We start from the raw sequence: 13125 nt of genomic DNA on the forward strand, positions 1-13125 counted from the left end.
ACGGTCAAACTTACGCGTGGTGGCTCTATTTCCTTCTTTGACACATTTCTTCAGGTGTTTTCCATGATGAAGCTGTGTGCATGAAGCGCGAAATGACAGTTCAAAATCAAAACTTCTGTATTCTTCAGCGCATAATCTTTACCCACGTCTGTCTCACTTTTGTGTTTACTGCTAGAGAGCGCCCCCCGGTGGCCGTTAGCCAGTAAAAATATATGAATTGTGTAGGCCGCAGGGTTTAAAGCTTGGGAAAAAGTAGCGGCTTATAGTTCCAAATTAATGGTATTGTTTACAGTTTGTGCTACCCTAAGTGCGCCTGAGTCCTACTTAGCATAGCATTCAAGCCGCTAATGAGTGATTTCACACCTATTAGCATCCTGGCTAGCCCTATTTTGTTCTTTGTTTTCTTTGTTTTGCTTTAAGTCTGAGGGTGGAGTTATAGATAGGGGGTAGATGATGTCAATGGGGCGTCGGACAATAGGTGTTTTGAGTTTCAGAGTAGTTAGCTCCTCGTTTCAGACAGAAATAAGGCGGTGTCCAGCAGTAATCTGACCAAAACTGAAGAAGAAGAACAAGCAGCAAAACGTCTTCACTCCTACAACTTTTTGTCCAGTGGATCAGACCTGGACGATTGAGGGATTACACAGATATTCCCTCCAAGAACATTTTAAATTGTACTTTCTTCTGACGCCTAAAATGATTCCAAACACTAAATCATGTCTGTGTTATCTACAGGGAGGCCTCATCGCTCTCCTCCTCCTCATCCTCCTCTTCACCCTGGTCTTGTACACCCGTCATCGCTGGTGCAAACGTCGCCGGGTTCCTCAGAAGAGCGCGAGCACCGAAGCCACGCACGAGATCCACTACATCCCCTCCGTCCTGCTGGGGCCGCAGGGCAGGGACAGCTACAGAGGCTCCAGGAACGCCCACCAACACGGCAGCTCGGTCATCGGCATGCCCATCCGAGAGACGCCCATCCTGGACGACTACGACTGCGACGACGACGATCCGAACGTCCAAATGTCCTCGTTCAACTCCACGCCCAACCAGATCCACAACAAGCTGAGTGACGGGAAGGTGCAGGACGACTACGGCACCATCGGGGGACACGGCGACAGAATGTGCCAAGAAAACAGTTTACAGCGGAATTTCGACACCCAAGGTATGACTTTTTTTTTGTTTTAGGCAAGAAAAGTTTCTCTTTATAGCATAATTTGTACACAAAGTAATTCAAAGTGTTTTACACAATAAGAAAAACATTAAAATCACAATACAAACAAATCAAAGCAAAAATGATCAACATAAAATGAACATTAAAAGAGAAAAGTGCAGAATAAAACCCTTTCTGTTGTATGCACAGATGAACAGAACCATTTGGAGTCTGGATTTACTATCGTCATAGTAGAGGAGAGGCCTGTCTCACATCGTCAGGAAGACATAAAACTGAAAACGCTGATCCCCCATGTTTAGTCCTGGTTTAGTTCTGGTTTAATCCTGGTTTAGTCCTGGTTTAGTTCTGGTTTAATCCTGGTTTAGTCCTGGTTTAGTCCTGGTTTAGTCTTGCTTGAGTTTTGCTTTAGTCCTGATTTAGTTCTGGTTTAGTCCTGGTTTAGTCCTGGTTTAGTCCTGGTTTAGCCCTGGTTTAGCCCTGGTTTAGTCCTGGTTTAGCCCTGATTTAGCCCTGGTTTAGTCCTGGTTTAGTCCTGGTTTAGCCCTGGTTTAGTCCTGGTTTAGTCCTGGTTTCGTCCTGGTTTATCCCTGGTTTAGCCCTGGTTTAGTCCTGGTTTAGCCCTGGTTTAGCCCTGGTTTAGTCCTGGTTTAGTCCTGGTTTAGTCCTGGTTTAGTCCTCCTCATGGGAGACGGCTCATGTGGCTCTCACATCTGTTCTTTTGGTGCTGGTCCATGGAGAGACTTGTGCTTTTCGTCTATTCTCTGAGCCACAGGAGCCAGAGCAGAGACCTGACTCTAAAAAATCCGACCTTTGACCCCTCATCCTCATCAGTTTTACGTCTCAGTTTATAATTTTCCTTCGTTAAAACCACAGATAACGAGCAGATGGAACAGGTTTGAATGCTCTGATTACAGTCTAACACTTATGTCTTTTTCAATCCTCATACCTGCCTATTTTTCAAGCTGCTAATACACTCTGGCTAGTTAGTTAATCAGAACTCAAAAACAGATGCCCGTGTGGTGTTTTTCCAGTCATTTATTATTTCCTGTTTATTATGCATTTAAATTATGCATTAAAATATTCAATAAAACATATTGTTGGGACATTAGATTTACTCAAACTGTCAAAAAAAACTTTCTGCATCAATCTTTAGACATCTGCTTTGCATTTTTGGTCAAGAATTATTATGTAAAATACGCTTCCTGTTCCTTATTATTCCGCCTTGAGCCACACAGGAGAAAATGTGAAAATGTGTTGTCCTCAGCGGTTGTCCTGTCCCCCATTTGCCAGTCTGATTTGTACATCCGTGTAGGCTCACAGTGCCAGCTCCCCAGATGGTCAGGCCTGGACACTTCACTCAGCTCTGGTCAGCTCTCCTCGTGTTCCCTAGCACAGCCTGTTCTGCCTCCGTTTGTCAAAAATAGGCAGTTTGCACAACGCACTTTAATGCATCACTGACAACGTTAAAGTGCCGCATAGTCATTAAGCGTACTCACTCACCAAAGTAAAAGCATCTGTTTATATTTGGCCTGACTTCTAGTACAAAGTGTCAGCCGCTAAAGTAATGGTGTCGTCTAATGTAATGTGCAGAGGTCGAGTGACAGGGGACATTAGCTGCTCTATTAGATGTTGATATGTGTCAGTGTGTGACCCAATGGACTTGGCTCGACTTCAGACAAGGACAAAGTCGGTGCGCCTGGGTATAATAAAGTACGCATTTGTCAAAAAGAAACAGTGGGCTGTGAGTGTCCATTTATCGGGAACGGTTGGCGCGGAATGGAAGGCACGGCTCGGTGTGTTAGCGTCGTCGTTTCAGGTTTAGCTACGACGAAGTAAATACAAAATCATCTATGTAAAAAGAGTTTATTAAGCTCCTTATAAACCTGGCTGTTCTTATTAATACAGTTGTCCGTCGCTATATCGCGGTCTCGCTGTTTCGAGGATTTTTTTGTGTAGTTTCGCGTGTTTTTTTACATCGTACGAGCGTGCGTTGTGTTCTGCGTCCTGATTGGCTAAGGGGCTGTAGACCGTCGTCCATCAGTCTCCTCCGTGCCGTGTCTCCAGACAAATTTACATAAACGTTGGATCGCAGTGTGACTCTGAAGTGCTGTACGTTTGCGATTTGTTTTCTCCCCGACAAAAAACCCACAATGTCGATGAAACGTTCTGCACCGACAAAGACGCCGACGAAGATTTGAACTTTGAGAGAGTTTAAACGAGAGAGAAATGTGAGAAAATGTTAACGCCTGTGTGAGAAAAGTGTATAAAGTGTGTGGTGAGGGGTTTTACAGACAAAAACATAGAGAATAATGTTCTGCGCCGACAAAGACACCTACATTCGCTCCCAAAAGGTCGAGGAAGATGCTAACGATGCTAAAAAGTTGGACTTCTGGACACGCTGAGGGAAGGTAGAAGCTCCGCGGCTGTAGGGGGCGACATCACGGAATAAATGAATCTTCAAGGAGGTAAATAACATGGTTTTGTTCTATAAAACTGTACTTCTTTTATTTTTTTTAAATACGAAGGTTTGAACTTTGAGCGTGTTTAAACGAGAGAGAAATGTGAGAAAATGTTAACGCCTGTGTGAGAAAAGTGTATAAAGTGTGTGGTGAGGGGTTTTACAGACAAAAACAGAGAGAATAACTGCAGATTTTGCCTATTGTGGGTTATTTTTAGAACGTAACCCCCGCGATAAACCAGGGACCACTGTTATATTTGTATAAACAGACGTAGCTAACCTGCTAGCCACCGCCTTCCAAACAGGAAGTGATCATGGGTGCACTTCTGGCTCCGTCGACTCTGGCTCCAATTCACTTTACGTTAAAAAAGTGTGGCCCCTGGACTTAATCGAGTAAACGAGGACAGTTTGTAGCGTTGACAAAAACTCAAAAATTAGGATGTTACTGAAAAACAACTTTATCTACGGCCACCATAAGTGAACTAAACTTACTGTGACTTAAAACTAAAATCAGTAACTTTTAAAACAATATAACCAGCAGGACATGATTCTCACTCGGCACAATTTGCATGTTTTCGTCCAACTCCGAACAGAAACTGAAGAGCAGACTGTCTGAGGCCAGTCTGGCACAATAATGTACAAATCCTATTCCTATACTGATTGAATTGGCAGGGAAAAATATGTCTTCTGTGTTTTAATTTGCATTATGAATAAATATATGCTGCTTTTCCTTAGATTAATTACACATTTTCAACACGCTCAGTCAAACCACAGATGTCTCAAGGGCCACGCTTCCTCTGCTCGCCTCTCCGCAAATGAGCAACAATGCTTATGTATTAGCTCGTCCTGCAGTGGCTCGCGCTCTGCCCTCATTGAAAGAAAATATCTTAATAAATGAAACGTAGCTTCAAGAATGCCCCCGGTCTATAAATCTACCTCAATAACTTCCTCAAACAAACTCGAGTCAATAAAACCAAAATGGATAAACAAAGCCTCCTGTTTACTGACCTCGCCGCTCAATTATACGTTCAGCTCCAAATATTCACTCTCATTTTCCCTTCAATGTCAGACGTGTTATTTCCCGTATCAGACGTGTCCTTCAAATAAAACCCACATCCTCCACTTCTTTTCCGTGTTCATTTACAGGTCACACCGAGGCAACCGCAAAGGCTAATTTACCTCGTGATAAATGATAATTGAGCTGTGAGGTTAAACATTAGCAAAGAAAAGAGCTGGTTCTGAGTTAAAACGGGCGTAATCAAGTAATAAAGTTGTTTTTTTTTCCGTGACGCGCGTCGTTACGTTAAGCTGTTGCCATGGCGTCTTTGCAGTTGCAGTTCGTCCTGTCCCTCAGCGTGGAGTCGATAAGGTTGAAGTCTTTGGTTTTCTGAGCTTTGATTTCTCCTTTCGTCTCGCGTCAGGTGTCGTCCTTGGTGCAGCCGACAAAAGGTTTCGAGTTAAATAGATACGTAAAAAAAAAAAAAAGAAAAAAAGAAATGCAATCACTCTTATTAATTAAGTATCTTTTCGGCGTAAAACAAATAGACTCGCTTGTGCTTCTAATGGGTCAGTGAACATCGACTCGAGAGCCGTTTTAAATAAACCTCCGGTGTGTTTCGGTGTAGTCCAAACTTCGTAGTGCATTTTGGATCGGTTTTAGACCTGTTAAAGAGCCCCAAGCCGACCATCGCTATCAATACGACCAAAATGCACATCTCTATTTTGTACTTTCTCCTCCCAAACTGCAAATTAGCAAATCTGCTGCTCTCGTTTCTCTCTTCCATCCCCTGTTCTCTCTCCGTATGTTCCCCATTACTCCCAAGGTCACATTCATGCATTGTGTTTTTTCGGCTGCACAATTTCTGGCGTATCGTTTTGCATTTCTGCTGGGAGAACGGAGAACTCCCACACACCGCACTCAAACTGACCTATCCTCGGGAAAAAAAATGGCTGAACGCATTGGCCGTTAGCTTACATCCCACCTGTTCTTTAACGCCATTTTCCCCTCAAAAGTCGCCCAATCCCGTCTTTGGTTTACGTTCGTCCTTGCTGACCGATAACCCCTTTGAGCCGGACTCTCGGATTCTCCCCGGGGATTACGCTCGTAGCTCGTCGGCAGCTTTTGTTACACACACGGCTAAACAAATGAGGACTGTCACTTTCGATCTTTCCTAAAGTCTTTGGGTTCAGGGAAGGATTTTGATGGAACGCAACGTGTCTAATTCTGCAGCGACAAACTCATCTGGTGAGTAATCAGAAGGTGCAAGGTCACGATTACAAAAACGATGAACATAGTCTGCTTTGTCCATGTTTTTAGCTTTCTGTTTTTTCGCCTTCGGATTGTGGGAGTGAGAGAACAGGGAATTGTAATAAAAAAAAAAGACTTATGTAACAAAAAGAAATGGTTAAGGAAAACATTTTGTCCAAAAACATTTGACTCTCATGTTGTGACCACGAGGGTAAACAGGCTTGTTGGTTTCACATAGATCACAAACGCAGCCGCTGGAGGTTTCTTCAGAAAGCGACAAAAGCCGACGAAAAAACATCCAGAACTCCAGCTTGTGTGAAATGCGTTTGTCGTTACATCATTTTACAAGTTTAAAGCAGTTTGCAGTACAGTTGTCCCTCGCTGTATCGCACTTCACCTTTCGTTTTTTGTTTTTAGTGCGCTTTTGCATGCTTTTTTACAGACAAATTTACATAAACGTTGGATCGCAGTGTGACTCTGAAGTGCTGTACGTTTGCGATTTGTTTTCTCCCCGACAAAACCCACAACGTCGATGAAACGTTCTGCACCGACAGTATTTCTAAAAGGTCTCTCGTTTATCACGGGGGTCATGTTCTAAAAATAACCCGCAATAGTCGAAATCGGCGAAGTATCAGCTTTATTTTTTACAATTATTCTCTATTTTTGTCTGTAAAACCCCTCACCACACACTTTATACACTTTTCCCACACAGGCGTTAACATTTTCTCACATTTCTCTCTCGTTTAAACACTCTCAAAGTTCAAACCTTCGTAGGCGTCTTTGTCGGTGCAGAACGTTTCGTCGACATTGTGGGTTTTGTCGGGGAGAAAACAAATCGCAAACGTACAGCACTTCAGAGTCACACCGCGATCCAACGTTTATGTAAATTTGTCTGAACACATTCTGTACTGGACAGGAGACACGGCACGGAGGAGACTGATGGACAATGGTCTACAGTCCAACAGCCAATCAGGACGCACAACACGATGCACGTTCATAAAAAAAAAACATGTAAAATTGCATTTAAAAAATCCACAAAACAGTGAGACCGTGAAGCTGAACCACGATATAGCGAGGGACAACCGTATGGGAAAACGTTTATATGTAAACAGGTCTTGAGCTTTGGTTTTGTTCTATAATTCTGTACTTATTGTTTAAAATCTACGAAGGTTTGAACTTTGAGAGTGTTTAACCTCCTGAGACCCGGTGTCCTCATCTGTGGACAGCACTTTTTGGGCTGTTTAGGCCTCAGTGCAAATTTTTAACAGCAACAAGAACATGTTCAATTTGGAATATTTCTAAGAGTTTAGAATATTTATTTTTTATTTTTTATTTTATTTTCTTTTATTATTTTTTTTTTCTTTTATTTATTTATTTGTTTATTTATTTGGGGTATTTTTATTGTATTTTAATTATTGTATTTATTACTATTTATTTATTTATTTATTTTATTTATTTATTTATTTTTTCTCATTTTGTTTTTTACACAAAATGTATGTGTTCAAGGACTTAATAGTTTTTGCAAATAAAGTCCTGAAAGAGCTCGGGTCTCAGGAGGTTAAACAAGAGAGAAATGTGAGAAAATGTCAATGCCTGTGTGAGAAAAGTGTATAAAGTGTGTGGTGAGGGGTTTTACAGACAAAAAACATAAAATAAAGCTGATTCTTCGCGGATTTCGCCTATTGCGGGTTATTTTTAGAACGAAACCCCTATGACTTATAACTCGTGTTTGGGTCGTCAGTATTTGGCGGCTAATGGCGTCTTAAGTTGCGTTGTTTTTAAATCAGCGGTAGTGCGTACTTTGCCTTTAGCTCTGTGCTTCTGTGGATTACAAAACTGGATCAATCGTCTCTGTTTGTAAGACACACAGGTCCATTAAAACCTGCTTTGTATTAGGTTTTTTACTTTTGTTCGTCTAAAGCTAAAGTTACTTTTCACTCCGGTGCGATACATTCTTGAACTTTCTCGGATAAGTTTCCTCTAAATTCACACACACAAAGGTTTAATTAAATACTCGTGCCGTGTTATTAAGACCAACCTTTGTGCAAATAAAAAGTTTTCATTCGAGAGCGCTATAGGTCAACGCCTTAACTTCCACATTCAGTTATCCTCTCACATAAAAACTGCAGCGTCTGACCACAACACAACTTCTTTAATTCAATTCATTTTATTTTTGTAACGCCCAAAATCACAACAGTTGTCTCGAAGGGCGTTCATGTTTTGGTTGATGGGGGAAACCAGAGTACCCGGAGGAAACCCATCCAGACACGAGGAGAAACATGAAAAACTCCACACAGAAAGGCCTGGGCGACCCGGGGATCGAACCAAACCTTCTGCTGTGAGACATGAGCCACTCAGCCACCGAGATATACACACAAAAACAAACAGGAAAATCAAACAGGAAAAATCAGACAAAACAAGATAAATCGACCAGGCGAGGAGGAGGAGAGCCGGGCGAGGAGGAGGAAGACCAGGCGAGGAGGATGAGAGCCGAGCGAGGAGGAGGAAGACCAGGCGAGGAGGAGAGGGAGGCGGGCGAGGAGGAGGAAGACCAGGCGAGGAGGAGAGGGAGGCGGGTGGAGGAGGAAGACCAGGCGAGGAGGAGGAGAACCGGGCGAGGAGGAGAGGGAGGCGGGTGGAGGAGGGCCAGGAGGGCCATACTCCATTACTACGACAGCACGAGTGACGTTTTATGAGTTTTAACAGAAACACGGCAGCTCTAAGTAGCGTGAAGACACAGCCTCGTCTTTAATATTCAATTCTGTAGATTGAGAAAACCAAATAGACTTTCACCTATAGAGAGAGATTAACCTGATGTGCCTCCAGGTTCTCATTATTCCTTTAGTGAAAAGTGCTGCTCACAATTTAGAAAGAAATGACAAAACCTCATCTGCTGCAAAAGGCAAACAGAGAAAGTGAACTGCAGCTTATACAAAGACACAAGATCCAGACGGGACACGCTCTGCTCTGAGATGTTCTGGTCCGACGTCGACAACAAGAAAACCAAATGGGTGTTTAATTCTAATTTTTATAAGTTTGCATCATTTCTTTGTTGTGTTTTATGATATTTTGTTCATGGTGTACGCAAGACACAATAATAAAAATAGATTCTTTCATTCATTCATTCACACTTTGGACTGTCCACACTCTGAGGACACTTTCTCGTCTGATCGTGCAGGTGGGAAAAGCTAAAAATGTATCTTTGAGTTATGTAACTCGAGTAAAAGTCAGCAGTGTGATTGTTAAGTAATGAATGATGACCTAATTAAGTAGTAGTACTTTGTAACTATTTTTAGACTGATTTATTTGTGTAATTTAGACATATTTATTTGTATATTTTAAACTGATTTATTTGTATTTTTTGGCTGATTTATTTGTATATTTTCAGAAGATTTATTTGTATATTTTAGGCTGATTTATTTGTATTTTTAAAACTGATTTTTTGTATATTTTCAGCAGATCTATTTGTATATTTTAGGCTGATTTATTTGTATTTTTTGGCTTATTTATTTGTATATTTTCAGCAGATTTATTTGTATATTTTAAACTGATTTATTTGTATTTTTTGGCTTTTTTATTTGTATTTTTTTTAGCAGATTTATTTGTATATTTTAGGCTGATTTATTTGTATTTTTTGGCTTATTTATTTGTATATTTTCAGCAGATTTATTTGTATATTTTCAGCAGATTTATTTGTATATTTTAGGCAGATTTATTTGTATTTTTAGGCTGATTTATTTGTATTTTTTGGCTTATTTATTTGTATATTTTCAGCAGATTTATTTGTATATTTTAAACTGATTTATTTGTATTTTTTGGCTTTTTTATTTGTATTTTTTTTAGCAGATTTATTTGTATATTTTAGGCTGATTTATTTGTATTTTTTTGGCTTATTTATTTGTATAATTTCAGCAGATTTATTTGTATATTTTCAGCAGATTTATTTGTACATTTTAGGCTGATTTATTTGTATTTTTGGCCGATTTATTTGTATAGCTTCAGCTGATTTCGTTATATATTTTATTCTGATTTATTTCTATATTTTAGGCTGATTTCTTTATATATTTTAGACTGATATATTTGTATATTTTAGACTGATATATTTGTATATTTTAGACTGATATATTTGTATATTTTAGACTGATATATTTGTATATTTTAGGCTGATTTCTTTATATATTTTAGTCTGATATATTTGTATATTTTAGCCTGATATATTTGTATATTTTAGCCTGATATCTTTATGTATTTTTGTCTGACTTCTTTGTATATTTTAGGCTAATATGTTATTCGTGATGTGCAGCCATTTGACTAATGACAGATACGTGTTTTCCTCGGCTGCAGTACACTTTATTATTCTATAGTTGACTTGAGATATCAGGTATTTTAAAGCAACACCCTGTAACTTTCTGGAGGTGGTGCGGAGCCAAAGGAAGAACATTTCCCAGAACATAAGCTGGACTTGCAAGAGCACAATAAAAACATCCAAAATAAAACAACAACAACAATTATTTGAGCCGTTCTTGGGCCACACGGCGGAGATTTAAACACGTTTTTCATTAAAAGTAACTGTAACTTCCAAAAATAAAGATGCTGCGGTGATGTAATTGAAGATTCTAAGCGCCGTTTGTTTCAGATGTTTGTTTTAGATCATTATAATTACCACAGTAAACTCTAAATGAACTCGGTTTATCACAGTAATAACGGTGCAGCAGATGAGCGATAAAGAGATGGAGCTCATCACAGTCAAGTATTCTCCAGGTACTGTATCGATTAATAATGTATACGCCTCGTCCTCTCCGTCCACTTGAGGAATAGGTCGGAGTTCGTTAAAGAGCCTCGCTGTTATTACTTGTGGCTTTTTCAGAGGCAGCGAGTTGTCGATAATGTGTTTCGGAGGCGTTCTCGACACCTGCGGAGACTGTTTCCCATGTCAACACGTTATCGATATGGAAAGTCGCGAACCTCGAGAGGAAAAATCAAACAGAAACTAATGGTTTTGAGACGGATGAAAGAAACGACAAGCAACGAGAGTCCTGTGGAAACATGTTCAGCAAAATAGCAAAAAGGAAAAAATAACCTGCGTATGATGAGAACCTCCGTGGGTCAGAGTGAGTCACCGGGTTCAACTTGACCTTTCTTTTTAATGAATATCACTCTCTCCACACCTTTGTTTTGAGCTGTTTGAAAAGGACTCGTGATATGACAAGAAAAAAATATATATATCCTCATTATTAATCACAATTTTCCAGCCAATATTATTTTGTCTTATCAAAAACAAGAAAAAGTGTTGATTTTTCATCTATCCGTCCATTTTCGTACGTTTATCCGGGGCTGGGTTGCGGGGACAGCAGTGAAAGCAGAGACTCCCAGACTTCCCTCACCCCAGACACGTCCTCCAGCTCCTCTAGTTGGACCCCAACGTGTTCCCAAGTGTAAATTTTGTGATAAAAATGATAGAATCTCAGTTTTGATTCAGATATTTTCATGATACAGCCCTAAATCTGCAAACTTATAATAAAATCTTATAATAAAATAAATCGCGCACACATGAATTTGCACTGAGGCGGTTTGAAGCGACTGGGACGAGAATCGGTTCCTACAAATCTGAGGGCGTAGTTCTCAACCGGTAAAAGGTGGCGCCCTCTTCAGGTGGTGGAGAGTACCTGCTTCAAGTGGAGGAGTTTACGTCTCTCGGGGTCTAGTTCCTGAAGGATGGAGCGTGAGATTGACAGTTGGATCGGTGCAGCGTCTGTAGTGATGTGGTCTCTGGACTGTTGGAGCTAATTTATTGGTCAGTCTGCGGTCCTCCTCTTCATTTAAGCTTTGGGTAATGACCAAAAGGACAAGATCACGAATACAAGAGGACAAAATTTGTTTCCTTCGCAGGTTGGCTGGGCGCTTCCTTAGAAATAGGGTGTAGGGCTCAGTCACATGGGAGAAGCTTGGAGTAGGAGAGGAGTCAGGCGGAGGAGCTGGGGTGGCTCAGACTTTTGTTTTCGGACACTTCCTGGACACCTCCCTGCAGGAAGTACGTCTCTGCTGGCCTGGAAACGCCTTGTGGTTGTCCCGGAGGAGCTGGAGGAAGTGTCCAAAGTGAGGGGAAGTCTGGGGGCCACTGCTTCGACGCCGGCCCTGGATAATCAGAAGAACTCGCATGGATGCATGTATTTTAATCCCAAACCTTACTCTCTTCCCTACACTTCTATATTTTCAACAGTTGGAATTGTAATTTTGTGATTCCTGCCCATCGCGCAGGTGTAGACAGCGCAAAGAACAGAGCGAGAGCCAGCGTGAATCAAAGAAGGCGTCCGTGTAATGTGATCTAACGTGTGGCTGCATGAGAGACGCAGACAGAAAGTTATACCGGTGGAGATGGGTTTGTGAGCACCGAGGCCATAGCAGATCGATGTGCGGGTCGATCGCATGCCAGCTTGTAATCCACTTTTATGAGGCTGTTTTGAAGTGTGGTTTTGGCCGGTCACCCATGTGTAATGGTCAATACATCTCTGATAATGTCTGCTCTCCAATATTCCCGAGCCCATTTGCCCACTGAATTAATTTTGTATTTGCATTTATCGACCTGTGGTTAGATTGACTGTATAAATCCTTAAAAAAAAAAAAAAGAAGAATCAGTGGACAAGATACCTTTTATTGAATTCAATTAAACCCCCACCGTGTAACTTTTTAGCGAAAAAATCCGTTGTTTTTGTGTTAATCTAAAACTATAATAACTGAATGACGTGTGTCTTTACTGTGAGCGCTCGTGTGACCTGGAAAACCGCCTCCTCCGACTCGTTTGGATGGAAAACGTAATCGGAAGTTGATCCTTTGAGTGTAATATTCCCACGGCGTGAAATATCTGTGAATGTTCTGAAGTGTGGCTTTAACCGATGTCCGTGGAAACGTGCAGGAAACGTGCCACCTCCAGAAAACTGCACTTTGTCACTTTAAATTGTTTGGTTTACAGTAGAAATGACAAAAAAGGATGGAAAGCATATTTGAGTTTGAAAGCCTTGGATTATTTTTTTTATTTTTTTTCTAATGAGTTTCCTTTTGCTTCTCCATTTAATTTTATTCTTTTGATTATCTTTGAGCTGTGCTGCTGTGACCTTATGTATTTGATTGAAATGCTAAAAATCCTGCGATGTTCATATTCTAATAAACGTTATTTTCAGTGTTCGCAGCTGGAGCACCTGCTTTTAAAAACGTAAAATAAGGACGTACATTTAAGATAAGATAAGATAAGAT

General features: G+C 40.7%; 1 protein-coding gene across 1 annotated transcript in view; it reads left to right on the forward strand.

Moving 5' to 3' along the window:
* Nucleotides 1-13125, forward strand: part of LOC117391777 (astrotactin-2-like) — a 305935-nt gene that overhangs the window by 81349 nt on the left and 211461 nt on the right. The window contains exon 3 of the mRNA XM_055231621.1: nt 733-1159. Within this exon, the coding sequence (XP_055087596.1) occupies nt 733-1159 (427 nt within the window). The remainder of the gene's footprint in view (nt 1-732; nt 1160-13125) is intronic.

This window comes from Periophthalmus magnuspinnatus, chromosome 23 (genome assembly GCF_009829125.3).
Source record: "Periophthalmus magnuspinnatus isolate fPerMag1 chromosome 23, fPerMag1.2.pri, whole genome shotgun sequence".
In the NCBI taxonomy this organism is placed as follows: Eukaryota; Metazoa; Chordata; class Actinopteri; order Gobiiformes; family Gobiidae; genus Periophthalmus; species Periophthalmus magnuspinnatus.